The sequence below is a fragment of the Centrocercus urophasianus genome, unplaced genomic scaffold, assembly GCF_019232065.1.
Source record: "Centrocercus urophasianus isolate 14NV4802_14NV808 unplaced genomic scaffold, USGS_Curo_1.0 seq_43, whole genome shotgun sequence".
NCBI lineage: Eukaryota > Metazoa > Chordata > Aves > Galliformes > Phasianidae > Centrocercus > Centrocercus urophasianus.
Genome location: NW_024885011.1, coordinates 325,471 through 348,201, shown reverse-complemented (window position 1 = coordinate 348,201; position 22,731 = coordinate 325,471). Strand labels below are relative to the sequence as shown.

At 56.7% G+C, this 22,731-nt stretch overlaps 1 protein-coding gene across 4 annotated transcripts in view; it reads left to right on the top strand.

Moving 5' to 3' along the window:
• The first annotated feature begins 87 nt into the window (after window positions 1-87).
• LOC122168490 (microtubule-actin cross-linking factor 1-like) overlaps window positions 88-22,731 on the top strand; it is a 35,382-nt gene continuing 12,738 nt past the window's right edge. For 3 of the 4 annotated variants that reach the window (XM_042833858.1, XM_042833857.1, XM_042833855.1), the window contains exons 1-26: window positions 89-3,796; window positions 6,559-6,720; window positions 6,803-6,973; window positions 7,747-7,913; window positions 9,107-9,266; window positions 9,621-9,947; window positions 10,567-10,651; window positions 11,450-11,691; window positions 12,065-12,271; window positions 12,410-12,529; window positions 13,661-13,768; window positions 14,121-14,339; window positions 14,802-15,005; window positions 15,770-15,778; window positions 16,815-17,046; window positions 17,658-17,884; window positions 18,807-18,929; window positions 19,029-19,130; window positions 19,487-19,588; window positions 19,691-19,864; window positions 19,968-20,123; window positions 20,281-20,478; window positions 20,872-21,000; window positions 21,290-21,463; window positions 22,208-22,363; window positions 22,502-22,708. In XM_042833858.1, coding sequence (XP_042689792.1) covers window positions 824-3,796; window positions 6,559-6,720; window positions 6,803-6,973; window positions 7,747-7,913; window positions 9,107-9,266; window positions 9,621-9,947; window positions 10,567-10,651; window positions 11,450-11,691; window positions 12,065-12,271; window positions 12,410-12,529; window positions 13,661-13,768; window positions 14,121-14,339; window positions 14,802-15,005; window positions 15,770-15,778; window positions 16,815-17,046; window positions 17,658-17,884; window positions 18,807-18,929; window positions 19,029-19,130; window positions 19,487-19,588; window positions 19,691-19,864; window positions 19,968-20,123; window positions 20,281-20,478; window positions 20,872-21,000; window positions 21,290-21,463; window positions 22,208-22,363; window positions 22,502-22,708 — 7,134 coding nt within the window. In that variant the 5' untranslated portion in view covers window positions 89-823. Of the gene's footprint in view, window positions 3,797-6,558; window positions 6,721-6,802; window positions 6,974-7,746; window positions 7,914-9,106; window positions 9,267-9,620; window positions 9,948-10,566; window positions 10,652-11,449; window positions 11,692-12,064; window positions 12,272-12,409; window positions 12,530-13,660; window positions 13,769-14,120; window positions 14,340-14,801; window positions 15,006-15,769; window positions 15,779-16,814; window positions 17,047-17,657; window positions 17,885-18,806; window positions 18,930-19,028; window positions 19,131-19,486; window positions 19,589-19,690; window positions 19,865-19,967; window positions 20,124-20,280; window positions 20,479-20,871; window positions 21,001-21,289; window positions 21,464-22,207; window positions 22,364-22,501; window positions 22,709-22,731 lie in introns of all 4 variants that reach the window. The other variant, XM_042833856.1, reaches the window with a different exon arrangement.

Sequence of the window (22,731 nt, the reverse complement as noted above, 5' to 3'; positions counted from 1 at the left end):
GGAGCCGCCGCTGCCCGCCGCCGGGCACCGCGAAAGTTAGTGCGAGCCGAGCCGGGAGCCGCGGGACCGGGAGGAGGAGGACGAGGACGACGAGGAAGGCGCCGGCAGCCGCTGCGCCCCGTCTCCCCCGCCGGCTCCGGCGAACTTGGGGGAATTCGCGGCCATCCGTCCCCTTGCCATTTTTGGATGCGTTTTATAGCCGATTTTTTTTTTTTCTTGGGGAGGAAAAAAAAAAGGAAAAGAGAAGACCCGGCGGTGCTCCTCCGCGCGGCAGCGGGACGGGGCACGGTGGGGTGAAGGGAGCGACAATGCCATCGTGTTTTTGAGACAGGAAGCCTCCGAGTTTGCCCTGAATGAAGAACTTCCTGTGTTTAAACTTGCACGAATATCCGCTGACAAGCTCAGTTCAAATGAAAACACGAGAGTCGGGGGGAGAGGCTAATTTGGAGCAGCTGGACTGCGCGGGACGGCAGCGGGCGGAGGACGCAAGGAGCCACGGTTTGTGCACTGCCCGGACCTTTGCTGCTAGAGGGGGACACACGGGATAAATCAGCCGCTCCGAACACCTCCGCATCTCCTATTGCAAACGGTGATCGGGAACATTTATCGGAGCTGTCGTACTCGTCGGGTTTTGCTGGCAGATGGCTTTTTGGGGATGAGAGGTGCTGTTCTGCTGCCCGAGACCCACGGTGTGGCTGTGCATCGGCCCTATCGGCCCGCGGCCCCACAGCTCCGCCTGGCCGGGTCCAACGCGGTGTGATGGTCCCTGCGGCGCCGGGCGCGAGGTTGACGGGGAGCTTCTGTCATCCGTAAGGGCGAGAGCATGGGCAAACCACTGAGCAGGCCAGACTGTCTACGGCAGAACCGCACTTGCCTGGGGAAGGGTGAGGAGGAGGACGGCTACATAGAGGACTGCTACGTGCCCCAGCGCTCCATATACGACACGATGAGAATCAATGAGCAAATCGACCAGGGATCGAAGCTCAACCAGCTTTCGAAGAGCACCCTCGGCAAGGGGGATGGCAGCACCATCTCCAGCAATGGGACGCTGGGAGCTGCCAACGTCTTTGAGCCGAGGGCGCCCGAGGTGAAGAAGCTGGACGAGCGAGTCATCTTCGACGCGCTGAAGCTCAGCAGCGACATCTCCAAGCCGGCGCCGCCTCCACCCCGCAGGCGGCCCAACCCTGAGAGGAAGGAGAACGTGAATCGGCGGTCATGGAAATCCTTCATGCCGCCCAACTTCACTGAGTTTGCAGAGAGGATGGGGGCCTCGCTCAGCGAGGTGTCGGAAGCGGGTGCCTCCAACCCCTCACTGCGGGATAAGAGGGACTCCAGTGCTCTGCTGGCTGAGCACGCCGGGCAGCCCGACCGCAGCGAGCCCATGTCCGAGTCGCTCACTTTGGAGCACGTGTCCAAGTCATCCGGCACAACGGAAGCTGTGCAGTTTGCCGCAGACTCCTATGGCTGTGCCGCAGATGAGCGCCAGCCCCTGCTGCCTGCTGGCGATGGCCACGCTCGAGCCACAGAGCTGGCCAGGGCTCGCCTGCTGCCCAGTGCCACGTGGCCGCGGGCCAGGAAGAACTTCCCCAAGGCCAGCGTTGGCAATGGGCGGCAGGAGACCCTGGAGGCTTCCGAGTCGGACTGCACAGTGGAGAACGTCAACCTTTCCCCATGCCTGAGTGAGGAGCTCCTGGATGCGGGACTGAATATTCTCATTACCACCAATCTCAGAGAAAAAACTGAGTCTGAGCTGAGATTTGAGGAGGACGAGCGTTGGGTGATGATGGAGGAGTGGGAGGAGGCGACGCTGTCAGAGAGAGGAAAGGCTGTGCTGGTGGCAGAGGAAAAGAAGAGCTGTTGCTTGGCAGATATTTCTGAAGAAAGGGAATGCTTCACTGCTCCTGGGGACAGCTCTGCCCCCAGCCCGGGCACCGTGCAGCCCTGCAGCCCCCAGGGCGGTGCCAGCAGCCCCACTGCCGGCAGTACATGCTGCACTGAGGATGTGGCAGTGCAGTGCGAGGCCACAGACTTTGCTGCAGGTTTGGAGCGCTCGGCCAGCCCCGCCATCCCCGAGCTGTCTGATACAGACTCAGTGCAGATGTTCCTGGAGCTGGAGGAGCAGTGTCTGAATGAGGATGAGGGTGATGGGGCCATTCCTGCCCTCCTGGGTGCTCGGTTCTCCCCAGTGGACTCGGAGGGGCTGGACCCGGGTTTGGAGAAACTGACAGGGGCAGCAGATGAAGCACATGAGCCCATGGCCCCGTTGGAAGTCAGTGCTTCAGACTCTGCTGTTGTGTCAGATCTGGAGGACTTTGATATCACCTGCAGCTCACAGGTGCTGAGCGCGATGGAGCCGGTGACAGAGCCCTTCTCTGAAAGGGACACCTTGGCCATCACCCCAACGGACTCGGATGGAGGGACCTCGCCCAGCCCTATGGCCACGGTGGGGATGGACTCCAGCCAGCAGTGCTTGCTAGCTCTGGTAGAGGATGCACCTGACCCACTGGCAGACGTGGGGCCCATGGGCTGTGCAGTGGCAGTGCTGGTGGCTGCTGCAGTGGCATCTCCTGAGACAGGTTTGTGTCCAGCCTTCAGCCTCGAGGGAGTTGCTCACCCTGGTGTCCCCATGAGGTGGGAAGGCGACCACCAAGACTTGTTTGTCCCCTCTGATGAAGTGCCGCAGTGCCCTGGGGAGCCCTCTCCTGTCTCAGTATCCCCATCCCAGCTGTCTCCCTGCCAGCCCCCAGCCCCTGGCACGGTGGCCAAGGGGCTGGGGTCCCCCGTGCAGTACCACGAGGCCATTGCTGGGGGGAAGGACCCATCACACATTTGTCACCTTCTGCCTGGAAGGACTGAGCTTGCCAGCTGCAATGTCCCAGAACTGCTTTCCGAGGACAAAGCCACGGATTTGGGAAAGGAAAGTGATGGATCTGAGGGCCAAACTTGTTCAGAAGACAAGCACTGTCCCGGCAGTCCTCTGCCACCATTCTACACGGGCTCTGCATCACAGCCGGGCTCTGAGGCTGCAGTGCTGCCCTCAGCACCTGCAGAAGAGCACCTGCGGGACGCGGGGACCTCAGGGCTGGAAGGCTCTCCTCGCACTGAGGGGTCGCCGGCGGAGGCGGCCGTCCTGCAGCCAGGAGACCTGGCCCTGCTGTTCGCCTGCAGCTGGGAGGAGCGGCCGTGCCGTGCCATGGGGAGCGGTGCTGTCATCCCAGAAGGGCTCGGAACGCCACCCGCCGCTCTCAGTGCTGCTCTGTGGGGCCCGGAGGGACTTGCAGCTCTGGCTGACCCAGCAGTGCTGGGGGACCTGGAGGTGCTGGAGCCCTGGGCTCAAGCGGCAGTGCCGGGCGCCGGGGGTTTTACTGTGGATGCTGAGGAGCCGTGTGCTGAGCACCCGCCCCTGGGTGCCAGCGCCGCCGCTGTGCCCTTGGTGGTGGAGGAGCTTCTGGAGGCCCCGCCGCCATTTGCTGATGTCCCTGTTGGCTCTGTGCCGCCACCGCCAGAGGCCGACCCGCTCCTCGCCGGTGCCGGGGACTTCAGCGGCCCGGTGCTGCTGCTCGCCGCCTGGCAGGATGCAGGTGACTCTGCCACCGTGGAGCAGCTGCTCAACAGAGCGCTGGCTTTGCAGGATGAGCCCGTTGCCGAGGGGGCCGCTCTGGATGGGGCCGAGGGCTGCGCGCCGGGCCCTGTGGGGTCAGAGCCGGTGCCCGTGGGCTGCCTGGGACCCCCTGCCTCCGCCCCCCGCGCAGAAGGGCCTCCTGCTCCAGCAGATGGATTCGTTCCAGATAATGAGGTATTTGTTGCTCAGGCGCTCGCAGACGGTGCTTCAGGCACAGAAATCGCTTTATGCCGCGGCAGAGGGTGGGTGTGAAACGCAGCGCGCTGCATTGCTCACCAGCACGGCCCATGGGGTGCAGCGGTCGTCTGCTCAGTGCTCGCACGGGAGCTGCAGTGCCCCCAGTTGCATCTTAAAACTGACAGGCAGGAAGTTTCTTTTTGTGAGCAGAAGGCTTCAACAGATCATCTAAAGCGTTGTCCTAAAAGTTTGTCGGCTTGTGAGGGCACCCTGTCCCCCCTCAGACAGAGCTGCCGCCCGGCCGCGCGGTGCTCACCAACCTCCGGAGAGCAGCCGTGCCAGAGGGCATCGTCCTGTAATGCGTGAAAGCAATGGGCCCTGGGCTGAAAGAGCTTCCCAAACGAACGGTGCGGGGGGTCCGGGCTTTGTGGCAAGGGCGTTGAGCTCCCGGTGGGGTGGGGTTCATTCTTCCCCACTTTGCTATGGCTTTGGCATGGAGAGAGCTGAGCGGCGGGAGTGTGGCAGAGTTCCTGTAAGTGAGTGCGGATTTACTGCTGTCTGGATTAGGAGAAATACCACTGAGGAGCCACCAGAAGTTAGTCAGCACCGAGAGCCCAGAGCAGCAGAATTACTCATCTGCTGCACTCTGCCACCCCTGAGAATGCCTGCAAATGGGTTGGGGAGGCCATGCTGGGAGCATGGGGTATGTTGGCTGCACCCCTGGGGGCTCTGCCTGTACCTCAGGTCACTGACTGTGCTGAACGGACTGTAGGGTGTGTGGTGCTGCTGGTCATTAACCCCTTTATACACTGTGCTGTGCCAATAGCAACTGCCAGGGCTGTTGGCAGCTCTGGGCCCGGTGCTGCCGGTCAGTGCCCACCCCAAAGAGGTGGGGATGGAGCTGGGATGGAGGCGGTCAGCCCGGAGGTGGGAAGCGCAGGAGGTGAGGGATGCTGCAGGAGGTGTTCTGTGAAGTGAGGAGGACGAGGAGCAGCTGTGTGTCTGCTCCCCAACATGCCTGTCCCCCCGCTTCGCCCCGTGTGCATTTCTTGGGATTTTCTGCATGGCCAAAGGTGCTTGTTAAATATTTGTTTCGTAGCTGAGTCACGCTGAGGTTAATGAACTAAATCAGTGGAATCTTTCACAAGCAAAGAAAAACAAGCGTGTTCAACATGCCGTGATTATCGCAGTGATCCTTATGCATCGCTGCAGTCCTGGGCCGTGGGTGTTGCAGGTATTTGCTGCCTGATGTTGGGGCTCACTGCCTCTGCCCAGCTGCTGGAGTCCCCGGGGTTGTAATTGCAGTCAGTGCTCGTGTGCAGGGCCAGGCTGTGCACGGCCGGGGCTTCACACCGCGCTGCGCTTCAGCAGTTGCGTGCCAGACTTATCAGCCCGCTCCTCGTGGGTTTGGCCGCTCTAACAGCCAGCTCCATATATCAACAGTAAGGGGAGAGGTGGATGGGGAACCGGTGATTTCATGTCACCATTTACTGCTTCTAACCGTATGTAATCCTCCCTGAGCAAACAGCTCTGGGCAATGTCTCCCAGCACCCCCTTGGGTTTGTGCCCTGCAGCGGTCGGTGCCTCCTCCCCCAGCACCAGGAGGTGCCCATGGTGAAAACAGGGACAGGACATCCAGGCAGCCCCTCTTCCTCATGTAGATCTGCATTTTGGTGTTCTGCTTTTTGTGCCTGTGTTCCTTCCGAGATAAAGCGGTTACCTGGTGCGGAGAGCTGCGCTGCCCACCACCCGCCGCTCTGCTGGGAGGGGTTTTGCATTTTAGGCTCTGTTTCCAGGGGCATTTTTAGCTGCAGGCAGCAGCCGTGTATTCTTGGGCGCGTGAGGAGGAGGCGCAGTGGGGAGCGGCTGCGGCCGCCTGCCTGTGGTCCCCGCTGCTTCCCAAAAGAGCAAACACTGCAGCAGGGCTGAGCGCTCTGCTCTCATCCTTACAGTGCTGGCTGCGGGGTGACCTGCGCTCTGTTTGAGCTCGCAGTCCAAAGTCCCAGAATAAACAAGGAGACACTGCGCTCCCTTTTTTGGGGATTGTGTTGCAGGCGATGGGGATGCGCGGGGCCGGGACTGGAGCGGTTCTGGAGCTGTGCTGAAGCGCTGATCTGCCCTGTGGGACGGGGTTTTCCCCGCTGCACTGGGTGCTTTGTTTGCTCTCTTCCTCCTTCCCTGTGAAATCCTTTTGTTTTTGAAAGCTTTTCCCCCCAGGATTCCTGGGCAAGACCATGCCAAATAAGTGGCGCGGTAAACGAGTAGCACATTAATTGCCTATTGCCTTTGTCTTTCGCAACGCAGCCAGCTTCTCTGTGTCTGTAATTTTGTGGTTTACAGAACTTGCGTGGTGCCGGGTCTCCGTTCTGCACTGCATCCCTCTGAGAACTGCTGTTTTTCCCCAGGAGCGCTGTTTCCCAATCGGGTGGCTGAGCAGAGCTGCTGCTCTCCTTTCTTCCCCGATTTGCTTTCTCCCCCTCACTCGGGTGCTTTGAAAAAGGGCATTTCCTACTTCAGAGTGGGGGTGGACGTGAGTGGACCCGCGCTGCGCTCCTGGGATTCCCTGCTGCTGGATCGAGGCGGGGGAGGCGTTCAGGCAGACTTGCACAACTCTAATAAACTCAGTGCAACACAAGAGGCAGCAACTCGTGTGTCTTTTCTAGAGGAGAAGGCCCAGTGCATCCCTGGAATGATGGAGAGGCGGCAGAGCAGCGTGCGGGTAATAAATAGCTTTTCTCTCCCACCCTTCCCTTGCCCAGCTGTTCCAGAAGGAGCAAGTGGATCCTCTCCAGCTAAAGCTGCAGCAAGTGAACGGAGTTGGCCAAGGACTCATCCAAAGCGCCGGGAAGAACTGTGATGTCCAAGGGCTGGAACATGACATGGAAGAGATCAACACCCGCTGGAACACCCTCAACAAGAAGGTGAGGGCTGAGGGGTGGGCAGGGAGCACGGGGGGCTGCGGGGCCGCCGTCCCACATCCCTGATGGTGCTGCGTGCCTGCAGGTGGCCCAGAGGATCGCCCAGCTGCAGGAGGCCCTGCTGCGCTGCGGGAAGTTCCAGGATGCCCTGGAGCCGTTGCTGAGCTGGCTGGCTGACACCGAGGAGCTCATCTCCAACCAGAAACCTCCATCAGCTGAGTACAAGGTGGTGAAAGCGCAGATCCAGGAGCAGAAGGTGAGCCGGCACTGGGGGCTGGTCGGGCTGTCTTGAAGGTGATATTTTGGGGTCCTGCTGTTACAGCATAGGTGTAGCGGTGCTCCGCTCTGCTTCTTTCTAACCAACTCTTCTGCTGCTGCCCCACATCCTTGCAGCCCATTTGCCCACACACACTGTCTCTGTGGTCTCAGTCACCGGTGTTACTTCACTGTCGCACCGCGGCTCGTTTTGCCAGTTGGCTGTGTTTCTTCAGCCCCAGATTTGGTTGTGTCTGTGCTGATAATTCTGCTGTGTCAGGAGCAAGCTGGTGTTGTAGTTACTGGTGTGGGGATTTGGACAAAACGAACGCACAAACCGTAAGAGCTGACCCAAGGCACAGCAGTGTTTGTAGAGATAACAGGCTGGGTTGCAGCCTGCCTTTGTGAGCACAGGGATAAAAGTTCAAGTGCGGTCATGGTAAAATATTTTAAAAGTGCATTCCTGTCGAGGCTTGGGCTGACTACTGAGACTTTGACAAGGGAATTTGAACTGAAGGTTCAAAGCTCGATCTCAGTAGATTTGGGGGAAGGATGGGGAAAGCTCTGAGACGTTCTGTGGCCCAGAAGTGCTTTGGGTTTCTTTTGAACTGGTTTTGGTGGTGGAGGCGGAGCGGTGGTTTCCCCACTTCGGTGGCTTCGGGCTCAGCCCAGCGCTGATCAGCGGTTCTCAGACGCTACTGGAAATTCGTTCTCAGGGATGCAAGAGGTTCCGCTGATCCAATCTGGTAACTTCTATCCCCCTTCCTCTCTCAGCTGCTCCAGCGACTCCTGGATGATCGCAAAGCCACCGTTGAGATGATCCAAGCAGAGGGCGGGCGCATCGCGCAGTCAGCTGAGCCCGCGGACCGGGAGAAGATCAGCGGGCAGCTGCAGAGCCTGGAGAGCCGCTGGGCAGCGCTGCTGTGCCGGGCGGCAGGCAGGTGAGAGCAGGGGACGCTGCTGCTGCTGCCTGGCACTGTGGGCTCTGGGAGCTGCACACCAGGGATCTGCCTTGTGCTGGAGACGCGCAGATGTGTGGCACTGCTGAATGTGCCCGGCTCTGCCACCGGTCTGCATTCCTGGCTTCATTCCGCCTGGGCAGCATTGATAACCCAGAGGAGCAAACAGTTTTGTTTGCTGGTCAGCCCTCGCAGGGTCTCTTCTTCTGGTCAGAAGCACAGGACAGGCTTGTCTTGCCATTCACAGTCCCCCAGAGCCTTACAGAGCGTAAGGCTCTATTTGCACAGACTGTGACAGTGGCATTGCTATTATTGCTGTTGGATTTGATGGCTGGGCTGGTTTCTGGCAGGAGCTGAAGCTTCTGTTCCCCTTGCACCCTGAGTGCCGCAGGTGTTGGTTCCCCCCGCAGCCACACCAACACAGGCAACAACACGTGGCGAGCTGGTGCAGATTTCTGTACAGATACATCCTGGAAACCACAGCTGGAAAACATGAGAAACCAAAGCCAGTTGGGAAGCTGAATTAGATAGCAGGGGTTTACAATGGCAGGGAAGAGCTCAGATTAAACAAATTCCCTGCAGGGGATGAATGTTATTTTTATTCCTCTAAGCTTTAACATTTAGCTTTAACAGCTACATCCTGTTGACACCTTTTTGCTGCCTGAGTCTGCGAGCGGCTGGCTGCTGCATCTGCTGATGTGCCAGATTACACAGCCAGCGCTGAGGGTCAGAGCTGACCTCCCCAGGTGGGAAACGGGCACAGGTGGGGATGGGTTCACCCATCTCAATGGCAGTGTGGGACACTGAGGGCTCGGCCACGAGCTGGCTGTGTTGGAGGGTCTCAGAGGTTGGGACATTGACAGAAGTGGAATAAAATGAGCCTTTCTGCCACCTTCACTGGCGAATGAGCTGAACGTTAAAGAAACAGCTGCAAAAAAACCCCGATTATTCTGCAGTTTCTCTGCACTGTTTTTGTGTTTGTGTAGCAGCTTGCCAGACAAGGCATCTCACCCCACACCACTCAAGATGCTTCTGTTTCCTCTTCTAAAGTATTTCCACTTTGGATCCTGATTCTGTTGAACCCGTTGCCACCTCCTGGTGCAGAGCCCTACTGGGGCTGTTCCCTGCTCCAAGGGGAAGCTGCTCCTCAGTGCTCTGTTGCATCCCAATTACAGGCAGAAGCAGCTGGAGGACATCCTGGTGCTGGCGAAGCAGTTCCACGAGACCACAGAGCCCGTGTCAGACTGGCTGTCGGTGACGGAGAAGAAGTTGGCCAACTCGGAGCCCATCGGCACGCAGACCGCCAAGATCCAGCAGCAGATCAGCCGGCACAAGGTGGGGCTGGGGGCTCTGTGGGTGTCTGTGCGGCGGCGAGGTGGGCGCCGCTGTGAACAAACCCTGGAGGCGGCTGGAGGAGCTCCGCAGGTGGCGTTGAAGGCTGCAGGCCCAGCCGTGCGGGCAGCGTTCAGTTGAGGCAGCGAGGCTCTGGATGGAAGAGCCGTCCTCGCTTTCCCGCTCCTGTTCAGCCCTGTTTTTCAGTACGCCTTGCCCGCTCACGGCTGGGTTTTTCATCCCTTCAGTTGCGTTTTGCCATTTCTGTTTCACTTTCGTTTTGTCTTTTTTTGTTGAATCTCATCTTTTCCGCTCATTTTTGTTTTCTTTTGTCCGTTTTGTCGCCCCGGCTTTCAGGCTCTAGCGGAGGACATAGAGGCCCACGCGGCCGACGTGGCCCACGCGGTGCATGTGGGGCAGGGGCTGTCCGCCCTGAGCTGCGCCGCCGAGCAGCGGCTGCTGGCAGAGAAGTTGGACTCTCTGCAGGGCCGATACGGGGAGGCCCGCGAGCGGTGCTGCCGGAAGGCGGCTCTGCTGGAGCAGGCCCTGTGTAACGCCCGGCTCTTTGGGGAGGAGGAGGTGGAAGTGCTCAACTGGCTGGCTGAGGTCGAGGACAAGCTCAGCTCGGTATCCGTAAAGGATTACAAACGGGACGTCCTGCAGAAGCAGCATGCTGACCAGCTGGTATTTTCCGTTTTTTTCCTTCCATCTTTATGTTATTTATTTTGTTGCATTTATCCATCTTGTTTTGTTTTTTCCATTTGTTTCTGGTCTGACTTTAATTTTGGTCGGCGGTGGAACAAGCTTTGAGTTTTCTAGGCTGGGAGAAGTGTAGAGAGATGATGTGTTAGAAACAGTGATTGAAGCCCCAAAAAGGGGCTTCCCAGAGGGAGCTTCAAATGTTTCGGTTGCTTTGTGAGCGATGTCTGAGCAAACTTGGCCACTCTGTGCCTTCAGAAGGCTGGATGCTGCTTCCAAGAGTGTGAATTGGAAAAGCCCGGTGGGTTTTCAGGCTAGGCTGGCCACCAAGGAAGCAGTCTGCTTCCACTTTGTGGGGGCCGTGCAAAGCTCTTTTCAAGAAGTTCTTCAGCTGTGCACACCCGAAGGTTTGTGGTGGTTTTAGCTCTGCTTTGAACCTTTGGTCCCAGAAATCCCAGTAAGTTGCTCAGCAGGAGAACTGGGCTCAGAGCAGTTGCACCCTTCCTATGCTAGGTGAGAGCAGGCTGTGCTCTCCTTAGCATCACTGGCCGGGGGTGCGGGCGCAGCCTGCAGAGGGATAACTCCCATTTGGCTTCCTGTCCAGGCTCTGAACGAGGAAATTGTGAACAGGAAGAAGAATGTGGACCAAGCCATCAGAAATGGGCAGGCTCTCCTGAAGCAAACCACAGGTAACACGGGGCTGGAAACACCCAGTCCTTCACAGTCCTCTTGGGTCCTCCCACAGTAGCTGTTGTGCTTCCAGACCCAATGCTGAGCCCCATGCACTCCAGCATAGCAAATCCCCAACACTGCCCTGAGCTCTGGGAGCGGTGATTCCCACCCCTGCACTCAGCACTGAGCAGCCCTGTATCACCAGGGAGGGTTTTCTCATTGCATCCAGCTGCTTAGTCGCATAGAAAGAGGTTAAAAATACACCAAGCCCTTTCCTGACATTGCTTTCCCATACTGAGCAGTTGTTGCTGTTGCCACGTGGGTGTGAGTTTGTGTTTATGAGTGGGAAGAGAGGTCGGGGCAATGCATTTCCTTCAGATGTGGTCTGCTCTGAGCAGATGTGCAGCCCTCTGTCCTTGTGGGAGCCCTGGAGCAGGAAGAGGAGTTACAAAGAATTTGGCTTGCAATTTCATGTCCCTTTGGAAATAGAAGTAGAGAGTGAATTGGACCTTTTTTCTTGGAACTGTGACATATTAGCTGAGGACTGAGACCTGGTAGCTTTTGGGCTTGTGGCAAAGCAAGGAAGGCTTCACAGCACGTTTCCTGCCTATTCTAGGAAAGGGGTGGCTGTTACTCTGGCTGGCAGAAAATGTCAGCTCTGAGAGCAGCTTCCTGGCTGTGAAAATAGGCTGTTAAGTTGCACAGGAGAGCAGAGAAGTGAGGCTGAAAGCAGCTATTTAAAAGGAGGGGACGGGGCAGCTGGCTGCTGTAGGCTCTCCGTCCATTATCACTTGTCCCCTGTTGCTGTCCCTCAGGGGAGGAGGTGTTGCTCATCCAGGAGAAGCTGGATGGGATCAAGACCCGCTACTCGGACATCACCGCCGCCAGCTCCAAGGCGCTGCGCACACTGGAGCAGGCTCGCCAGCTGGCCACCAAGTTCCAGTCCACACATGAGGAACTCAATGCCTGGATGAGCAAAGTGGAGGATGAGCTGGCGTCCAGCGGGGGACAGTCCCCTGCCAGCGAGCAGATACCCCAGTTCCAGCAGAGGCAGAAGGTGGGGTGCAGCAACGCAGCATGTGGGGATGTGAGAGCCACGCGGGAGGAGAGTCAGTAGGGTCTGCGACTGCCTGGGGGAGGAATGTGGGACACGTGGCCTGGCAGCGTGTGATGTGGGAATGGAACAGGGGGACACTGCTGGCTCATGGGGTGGAACCGTAGCATCACAGAGCGGGTTGGGTTGGACCCGACAGCCCCCTGCCATGGGCCGGTTGCCCCCCACCGGCTCAGACTGCCCAGCTCCCCAGCCACGGCCTCGGGCAACTCCAGGGATGGCGAGGATCCCGGTCCCCAAACCTCGGGGGGTGTCGGGGTGTGCCTGGTATCTGGCACCGCCGCCCTGAGGGGCCGTGTCTGTGTGTGCCTCCCAGGAGCTGAAGAAGGAGGCGATGGAGCAGCGGCTCGTCCTGGACACAGTGAACGAGGTGAGCCGGGCGCTGCTGGAGCTCGTGCCGTGGCGAGCCCGCGAGGGGCTGGACAAGCTGGTCTCCGACACCAACGAGCGCTACAAGCTGGTCAGTGACACCGTCAGGCAGCGGGTGGAGGAGATCGATGCTGCCATTCAGAGGTCCCAGCAGGTGAGCTGGGGAGCGTTTCTGGGCCTTGTCAGCTCCTCCCATGCCCGTGATGGAAAGGGGCAGCACACCTCGGCTCAGAGGGGGCTGCTCCGCCGTGTCCCACTCCTGCCTGACTGCACCTCTCCTCTCCCACACCAGTACGAGCAGGCGGCCGACGCTGAGCTGGCCTGGGTGGCTGAGACCAAGCGGAAGCTGATGGCACTCGGAGCCATCCGGCTGGAGCAGGACCAGACCACGGCCCAGCTGCAGGTGCAGAAGGTACGGAGCGGTGAGCTGGGGGGGGGTGGCTCAGGGTGCCTCAGGTGATTTGTCCCTGGAGAGGCTCCGTGCACCAAGAAAAACGCGGCGTTTGTCCTTCATGAGTAATGGGAAAAAGGAAGGATGAGGATTTAGACAAATGAAGCGTTGGGTTTCTGAAGGAGAAATCCGTGAGGTGCTCCAGGTGCCAGATGAGCGCTCGCTCACACACTGAAACTGGGGACCTGCAGACGCCTGGCTGTGCTGTGCCCCCCGCGGCCAGCAAGCTGTACCTGCCCCCTGCTCACAGAGACGCACCCACTGGCTAACGAGGCTCCTTTCACCGGCTCTGTGCTCATTGTTCCTTCCAGTGGGGGTCTCCTCGTTTCCCTCACAGCAGCCAGACGTGGAACAAAGAGAAGCTTTTTTTTAATATCTTTGAGATGAGCTCATGCCTGAAAGAACATGCACTTTAACTAAATGGCCCTTTTCTTCTATCGCCAGCCCCGGCAATCAGAGCAGCGTTCGTGTTTATTGGATTCAGCATGTTTAAAATAAAAAAAAACAAAACACAGTGCATTGTTATAATGGAGGGGGGCTGCAGCATCGAGCGTTAAGCTCTGCTGAGCTCAGCCTGGCTTCCTGCTGCTTATGGGTGTGTGAACCTGGGGAATGGTGGAGTTGTTGGTGGATGCACTTCTGGGGAGCATCGTTTTGGGTGGCTGTGTATCGGCTGCACTGAGGGCACGTGGGTGGCAGAGCCTTTCCTCTGCAGTGTGCAGTGGTGCCCACACAGCCCCGCGTTGCCTGGGCTGCTGCCTGGCGTTTCTTTCTGTCTGTGTGAAATGGCTGCAGGCTTCCAGTGCGTGGGGCAGTGACCCAGGTGTGGGAGCTGCTTGGTGTCTGACCTGTGCCTAATTCTGAGTGCTATTTTCAGGCCTTTTTGAAAGAGAGAACTTAGAGTAGATGAGTAATAAGGAAGAAATGCAGGAATTTGCATTTTAAGCCAGAATTTCAGTGTGCCACAGGGTGCTCGTGCTGAGCTTGGTGCAGCCTGCAGCGCTGGCTGTTGGCAGCCTGGCAGGGGGTGCCTGGGGGAGATGGGGCCCTGTTCTCATCCCTTCCCTTCCTTCAGAGGTTTCCTTTCTGCAGGCTTTTTCCATCGACATTATTCGGCACAAAGACTCCATGGATGAGCTGTTCAGCCAACGCAGTGAGATCTTTGGGACGTGTGGGGAAGAGCAGAAAGCTGTTCTGCAGGTGAGCCTGCCTGGGGTTCGGAGCTGCGGGAGATGGGGCAGAGCAGGCAGAGGCGAGCGCTCTGCTCTCGCACAGTCTGAAGTTGTTTAAAATTACTCCATTTTCAGAAATTCCCACCAGTGACACTTAGTAGAGATCTCTTTATATTTATTACCCTCTTTTATTGCGGTGTTTTTATTGCAGTGTCTGGGGAGAGGGGATAGTGGGAATTCCTTACGCCGCTTTAATTGGGATTACAGCTCTGTGCGCATGGAACGCGGCCACCGCGCGCCTCCGCTCGTCCAGGCACTGCGGGCTGGCAGCTCCCACCCCTTCCACAGCCGTCACCGCCTCTCCTTCCCCTTCCTTTTAGGACAAAACAGAGTCCCTGGTGCAGCAGTACGAGGCGGTGAGCCAGCTCAACTCGGAGCGCTACGCCCGCCTGGAGCGCGCGCAGGTCCTGGTCAACCAGTTCTGGGAGACCTATGAGGAGCTGAGCCCCTGGATCGAGGAGACGCAGGCCCTGATCTCCCAGCTGCCCCCTCCGGCCATCGACCACGAGCAGCTCAAGCAGCAGCAGGAGGACATGAGGGTAAGGCGATGGTGGATCTGCGGCCGCGGCCGGTCGGCTTCTTTCCTTTTTGGGGATCCTACAAGGGTGCCCCAGTCCTACCACGTGGACGTCACTCAATGAATTGGAAGGCTTTTTGCAGTACAGATGAAACCAGGGGAGCCTGGCTTTCTCTGAATCTCTTGCCTGGTGGTGGCAAGGAGAACAGCATTGTGCTTTTAGGGGGATGAAAAGTTTCTCTTCCCCTTTGGGGCACGGGGGGAGTCTGTGGCCCAAGCAGGTGCTGTCCTGGGGTGTGTGATGGCCGTGCTGGGCAGAGGCGACTCTGTGTGCTCATAGATGCTGGGCCAGGATGTCAGTGGTGCACACGTACTGCCAGATGCAATCCTTCCTCTCTGAGTACCATGTGAAATAAATACACGGCAGCTTTCTGTACGTTTCTAAACAATTGTCTTCCCTCCCCCCTCGCTCCTTATTCCCTAGCAACTGAGAGAGTCTATTGCTGAACATAAGCCTCATATCGACAAGCTGCTGAAAATCGGACCACAGCTCAAGGATCTCAACCCTGAGGAAGGGGAGATGGTGCAGAAGAAGTACTCGGCAGCAGAGGCCATGTATGCCAGAATCAAGGAGGAGGTGTGTCAGCGGGCTCTGGCACTCGATGAAGCCGTCTCGCAGTCCACCCAGGTACACTTGTGGGGCGCCAGGCAGCCACGTCCTGCTGGAGATCCTAAAGCCTCTGTAGTTGCAGGAGAGGCGGACGCCTTCAGGGTGGTTTCAGCCAACTGCTGGGCAGTTCTGCTCCGCACTGCCTGCAGGTGGAAGGGAGAAGGAGTTTGAATCTTGACGTGGTAGATAGTCATAAATGTTTACAGCCTCAGTAACGATACTCATTCAGTAGGGCTGTTCTGGCGTCTGCCGAAGGCTGGGAGGGCCCAGGGAGCCTCTTTAAACAGCTTGGAGAGAGAAGTTTCATTTCTGATAAGTGAAGCACTGCTGTGTGTGAGCAGCACGGGGTCGTTTGTAGGGGATATTTATACATCCCAGGGCCTGGGCACCCCTCGGGGACACTGCGGGTCGGTGGCTGCAGAGCAGAGATAGGAGAGGAAGGGCAGAGATTGGAGGTGCTGAAGTCCAGGGAAAGGTAAAGAGTGTCTGGCAGCCAGGTGCGGGGCCAAAGGTTCCCAGGTAGCTGCGTTTCACCCCGCGGCCCTGCAGGGCTCTCGGTTTTTGTCACGTCTGGGTTGTTATTTTTTTTAATTCCTGTACTGTTTAGTCACTTCTCTTGGTTCGCATTGTATTAACTCCGAGTTTTTCCCCCCCGCACACTTCCCTCCCGTCTCATCTCACTCACATTGTGGAATGTGTTATCTGTGTGTGTTGCTGCCTGTTCCTGTCTTCCCCACATGGTCTCATTTCATTGTTGTGTTGACTGCGCCCCACCATTGCAGATTACGGAGGTAAGCGCCGTTGTGGTCGATGTTCATTTACACTCCTTCCTTGGGCTGAAACAATTCTGTTTTACACTCAGACTTTCATTTCTGGTTCGTGCATAGCTCAGCTGACCTTGCTTAAGAATTAATTCCAAAAAGGGAAAAAAAATCCTGTTTCTGAGATGGCTTCGGTTGCACTGCCGCCTGGTTTCAGCCGCGGGCAGCTTCTGCTGGGAATGCTTTGTGCAAGCCAGAGGTTTTGCTTTTGGAGCAGGTGACAGCAATGCGCAGAGCTTCCTGCTCCAGCTGAGCTTCCCTTTGCTTCTGCTTGTTGGCTAAGGCAGTGTGCTGTGATCAACTTTGCACCGAGAGCCCATCTCGTCTCTGCGGGTGGCACCTTTGGCCAAGGCAGTGCAGGTGTTCTGCAGAGGCAGCACTGGGGCTGGCAATGGGGCACAGCAGAGCTGCCTGCCGTCTGTCCTGCAGAGGTGATTTTGGGTCTTTAAGGCCAAAGTTGACTTTTCTTTAAAAATATGAAACCGGAAAACCCTGCAGACCCTCCTTGGCTTCCTGGTGTTGCTTTTGGTGAAGCCCCCGTTCCACGGTGCTCCTTGCTGTGCGCATGCAGCTCTCCACCACCTCCCTGTCCGTGCCAGGGTGGTTTTCTTGTGAGCATTGCACCAAGCAGAGGTTTCCTCCAGCACCAAGCACAGCAGGCACTTCTCCATCGGTGTCCCTGCGCAGATGCTGAAACAAATGGGATTTGTTTTGGGTGTCACTCTGCACATCTGCCAAGAGTGGGACAGCAGTCCAAGTGTGAGCAGCATGGGGTTGAAGACCTTTGCCAGCTCTGGCAGCTTGTTTGGCTGAGGTGTGATTTGACTTCAGGCTCCTTGCGACAAACAGAGCCATGCAGGCACCAACAGGAGGCCGCAGGCATCGCCGGTGCTGGCAAGGCTTGTCCTCTGCGGGAGCCGCTGGGTGCAGCGCTGGGGCTGTGGTGCAGGGGGGGATGCGGTGCTGCTCCTCTCGTCTCACTGCCCCCGGTGGATTTGCTCTCCAGTTCCACGACAAGATCGAGCCGATGCTGGAGACGCTGGACGCCCTCTCCTCCCGCCTGCGTGTGCCGCCCCTCATCCCTGCCGAGGTCGATAAGATCCGGGAGTGCATCAGCGAGAACAAAAACGCCACGGTGGAGCTGGAGAAGCTGCAGCCTTCCTTTGAGGCTCTGAAGCGGCGCGGGGAGGAGCTGGTCGGCAGGTCGCAGGGCGCGGATAAGGACCTGGCAGCAAAAGGTACTGGGGCCGGTGCAGGGAGAGGGCTTTGCTGGGCGGTGGCGGCTGCCCGGCTCCACTGTGCCCCGCCTGGAGCCGATGGGGGGACATCAGCCTGAGGGGAAAGAGGCACCTGTGGCTGACGGGGCCTCGCTGTGAGCTGTTCTCTTGTGGCAACCTTACGGGACCCCTTTGAAATGATTTGTTGGTGTCGATTCACCTCCTGATGGAAGGAAGGAACATCCCCAGCACAAAAAGACCTCTTAACACCACTGGCGCTCATTGACACCTTTGCTGGCAGCTCAGCGGGCAGCTCATGAGCTGAGTGTGCAGATTTCATGCTAGAGCTGGCTTGAACAGAGCTTCACTGGAGGAGAGCGTATGGGCAAATTTGTCTAGAGCTTGCCTGTACGTAAGAAGAGGTTTACTTCTGCAAGCTAGGGTTCCTCCTGTCCTTCCGTGTCTCCCATAGTTAATGTTAAAGTCCCATCCATGTTTAATTCCTGCTTCAATATTCTGTTGGCTATTTCTAAGTGGAAAGTGTTAGCAACTTGCTTTTTGGTTGTGAAAAGGAGAACTTCTGTGGCAAGGCAGACTTGTTCTCCACTGAATGTTTTTTTTCCTACTCTCAGTAATCCAGGATAAGTTGGATCAGATGGTCTTCTTCTGGGAAGACATCAAAGCTCGGGCAGAGGAACGTGAGATGAAGTTCCTTGATGTCCTGGAGCTTGCAGAGAAGTTCTGGTATGACATGGCAGCCCTCCTGACTACCATCAAAGACACGCAGGACATCGTTCATGACCTGGAGAGCCCAGGGATTGACCCATCCATCATCAAGCAGCAGGTGGAAGCAGCAGAGGTGAGGAGTGTGGCACTGTACCCCTCTGGAGCTTGTCTGCACCCATTCTGTGAGCTCGATTAGGGTGGATCTGAAATGAAGTGGCTGTAAAACACTGTCGTAGGCAGCCAGATCATGGAGTGTTGTTGCCATTGTAATTTGGAACTTCGGGATCAAAACAGGTCTTATTTTGCGTTTCCCGCTCCACCTCCAGACAAGGAAACGATCCTTAAATCATTTCTTTGCTGCTGTTCTGGGAAGCTCATCAAGCATGTGGTCACAGTTGTGCCCACTTGTTTGAGGGATGTGCAGGTTTGCACAGTTCTGCTCCCAGCCTGCACAGAAGGCATTTGAGTGCTGCCTGGCATGGGAAGGATGAATTGAGATTTTGGTTAGGCTGGAGATAGGTGTAAAGCTGGATGGGCTCGGATTTCTTTGCGGTTGTTTCAGGTAAATGGAGAAATCCACTTCAGGTGTTTGCTTGTTGGACCTCCTGGGTCTGGCATGTTACTTCGTGTGTCACTCTTTGCTAAGTCTGTCCTTTCTATTTCTGTTCTATAACCATTCTGACTTTGGTTTGCATCTTTTGAGTCTCCAAAATGAATGCCTGTATTGACAAAGCACTCCTGTAAACATCCTCAGTGGGGCTGTTCAGACACATATCAAGCTAAATACAGAACTCCTTGGTTTAGCTCCTTCAAACCATGCAAACAGCATCGCCTCCGTGCCCAGAGGTGGGAGCAGGGCGGGCTGTGGCAGCGCTGCTGAGCAGGGCACCCGTCTGCTTGCCTTGTGCCATGGTGTCGGGTCTGGCTTTGGGCTGTTGGCCAGGATGCAGGATGAGTCCAGCACAGAAAGGACTCTGCCTCCCATCCACCGGCAATTTTTGGAAAAGCATTTAATAATAATAAACATTTTCCTTCCATCGTGATGTTGTGTGCAGACTATTAAGGAGGAAACGGATGGCTTGCACGAAGAGCTGGAGTTCATCCGACTCCTTGGAACTGATTTAATTTTTGCCTGTGGTGAAACGGAGAAACCAGAAGTGAAAAAGAGCATTGACGAGGTAGGAAAAGCAGCAGCCTTTTGTTCTCATAAAGTGAGGGAGGAGCAATCAGAGCTTACATGGAAGAGCCTAACCAACTCTGTGGGCAATCTTCTGCAGATGAACAATGCATGGGAAAACCTAAACAAAACTTGGAAGGAGAGGCTTGAGAAGCTTGAAGAGGCCATGCAGGCGGCTGTGCAATACCAGGATACTCTTCAAGTAAGAGACAGGGCTGTTCGTGGGCAGTGGGGAGACCTTGGGAGCAGCACTGTGAATCCTCTCCTTGAAGCTGTACTGGGACATGTGTTAATGCAGGGCAGGAAAGTGTCTCCTGTGTGAATGCTTGCAGCCTCTGTTAGACCCTGAGCTCACAGCCCCTCCAAGCAGGGGCAGATGTTTGACTGCATCTGTCTTCCTCAGTCTGTCTTTGCTTCTGCACAGCATGGCAGGATGGGAGGTGGAAGGCAGGAGGGTGTGCTGGAGCAGCATCTCTGCCCCAGAGGAAGAGTTGGATGCTTGCACTGTCTGACAGAGGGACCCTCCCCCTTTTCTAATGCTATCTGCCCTCATTTCAGGCCATGTTTGACTGGCTGGATAACGCTGTGATTAAGCTGTGCAATATGTCTCCTGTGGGCACCGACCTCAACACGGTTAAGGAGCAGATGAATGAGATGAAGGTACGTGGGTGGAGCCACGCTGGTTCTCCAATGCTTAGCATCACAGAGCTCTCACTCCAGTGATTCATTTTGTTCTGGTTTTTGTCCTGCTTGTTTTGGCAGGAGTTTAAAATGGAAGTTTACCAGCAGCAGATTGAGATGGAAAAGCTTAATCACCAAGGTGAACTGATGCTAAAAAAAGCTACAGATGAGACAGACAGAGACATCATAAAGGAGCCACTGACAGAGCTGAAACATCTCTGGGAGAACTTGGGTGAGAAGATTGCTCACAGACAGGTACGGGGCGGCCTGGGTTCGTGCCAGCGCGGGGTTGAAGTTCACTTGGATGCTCCCACTCCTTCCTGACTTAAACGTTCCTTCTCCTCCTGCCATCACTCAGCACAAGCTCGAAGCCGCCCTCCTGGCCCTCGGTCAGTTCCAGCACGCGCTGGCAGAGCTGATGGCCTGGCTGACCCACACCGAGGAGCTGCTCGATGCGCAGAAGCCCGTCAACGGAGACCCAAAAGTCATCGAGGTTGAACTTGCAAAGCACCACGTGAGTGCTCCCACTGCGTGCCATTTGTTTGATCCACTTCTGTACTGGGGTTTTCTCCCTTATGAAGGGTTTGGGTTGGTTCAAGTCCATGAAAGCATGCTGGAATTAAGCAGACGTTTTGGAGAGGCGTCCAACACTTTACCAACATGTCTGTTAGGTGCTGAAGAATGATGTCCTGGCCCACCAAGCAACTGTGGAGACAGTGAACAGAGCAGGCAACGAGCTCCTGGAATCGAGCGCAGGGGACGACGCCAGCAGCCTTCGGAACCGCCTGGAGGGGCTGAACGCGTGCTGGGAGGCGGTGCTGCAGAAGACAGAGGAGAGGGAGCAGCAGCTGCAGTCCACTCTGCAGCAGGTGGGGGCACGGCAGAGGGAGGGGGCTGGGCTGGGGATGCTGGGCTCTGTGACGGAGTCCGCGGTGTTTGTTACCCTAAAGTGAAAATTCAGTTGTTTCTTGCACAAAGATGAGGCTTGCTGTGGAAGCACAGAGCTTTTGCAGATGGACTTTTTGCCCTCTCAGGCTCACTTCAAAGCAGGGCATTTTTTCGTTTGTGGTACCAATTGTGTCTTGTTTATTTGCCAGAACGACTGCGTGGTCATGGGGCACTGTGTGCATCCCTTCCTGCCATGCTGTTAAATCCAGCTCTGCCTCTTTATCTGGTTCTGAAGCAGACGCAGTGCCAGCGCTGGCGCGTGATCAATGGGGGCTGATGTCATCTGATCGTGGCCGATTGTATTTCCCGAACAGGCCCAGGGTTTCCATGGTGAGATTGAAGACTTCCTCCTGTGGCTAACGAGAATGGAGAGCCAATTGTCTGCATCGAAACCCACAGGAGGGCTGCCAGAAACTGCCCGGGAGCAGCTCAATGCCCACATGGTAATTTCCTGGGGGGAGATTTTGAATGCTTCCAATTCAGCAAGCTCCTACCTGTCAGACGAGCATCAAAATTCTCATCTGTGAGTTTGACAGGAAGGGAGATGAGTGCTTCTCTGGTGTTCTTACAGATAGATTTGCCCTTGCTGGGGACAAGCATCACAATGCATTAACCACCATCCCGTGCCCAAAGAGATGCATTGCTGCCACTTTGCTGCCTGCCCCGACCCTCGTTTCCTTATCACCTTGAGCTGCTGCACTCCCTTTACCTGATGCTCTGGCTGTGTTGCAGGAGCTGTACGGGCAGCTGAAAGCACAGGAGGACGTGTACAGCCAGCTGCTGGCCAAGGGGCGGCTGATGCTGCTGAACCGCGACGACTCGAGCGCAGGCTCCAAGACGGAGCAGAGCGTTGCGCTGCTGGAGCAGAAGTGGTGTCTGGTCAGCACCAAGATGGAGGAGAGAAAGGTACCGTTGGCAGAGGGACACCGTGCCCCACGAGCAGGACCTGCTCCCTGCTGCTCTGCTCCCCCGGGACGGGGCTGGGGAGGAGCGTTGTTGTCTTAAATTGCCTCTCTTGGGTGCCCGGATTGAATTTGTCATCCAAATGGTGCAGTCTGAGAGGCGAGCCGTTCGTTTTTCGGATAGTACTGAAATGTGGTTGTATCACACAGAAAATGAGAGTGAAATTGCATGTGGGTTATTTAGAGGAGGGGTGGGAAGAAGCCTCCTGCAGTTCTGAAAGGCACTCTGTGTCGGTCCTCGGAGCTGCCTCCATTCTGGCGTTTTGGCCGGCGATGAGATAAAACAAGGGATGCGGTGGCCTCAGCCCAGAATACATTTGTGCTGCTGCAGCTGTTGCCATCGAAATGTCACCCACCTCCCATTTACTGAGAGCTCTTCCCATGGCGATCCCTTTCTCGGGAAGCTGAGGGCGATGCAGCTGCTCATGTGTCGATAATGGAGTTGTCTCCCCTTTCACTTGTGATTCTCACCCGTGAATTTTGAAAGAAGCCGATTCTGAAGCGGCAGCTTGCATTGAAAGCTCCTCGCCTTGGTAAACAAGTCGTGTCCCCAGCTGGGCCGACAAGGTTCCCATTGGAGGCGCATTGCAGCGGGGACACAAAGCCTGCCCTTGTCTGTGAAACCACAGATCGTGAGCTCTCGCCCTCAGTGTTGTTTTTTTATCCCCCTTCCCTCCCCTCTGTGCAGGCAAAGCTGGAGGAGGCTCTCGCCCTGGCCACGGACTTCCAGAACTCCCTCCAGGACTTCATCAACTGGCTGACGCTGGCCGAGCAGAGCCTGAACATCGTGCCTCCTCCCAGCCTCATCCTCAATGCCGTGCTGGCCCAGATTGATGAACACAAGGTGCGGGCACCGTGGGCCCCCAGTGGGTGCTGGGATGCAGGGAGCGAGCACGGCACCTGGACCCCTGCCACGCGCAGCGGGTGCTACTGGCCTGCCCAGATCCCCTTACAGATAGGAGGATGGCTTTGCTGTTTGCAGGTGTTCGCCAATGAAGTGAACGCTCATCGGGATCGCATCATCGAGCTGGACCAAACGGGGAACCAGCTGAAGTTCCTCAGTCAAAAGCAGGACGTGGTGCTGATCAAGAACCTGCTGGTGAGCGTCCAGTCCCGCTGGGAGAAGGTGGTGCAGCGCTCGGTGGAGCGGGGCCGGGCTCTGGATGACGCCAGGAAGCGAGCCAAGCAGGTGAGAAATGGTCAGAGTGTGAC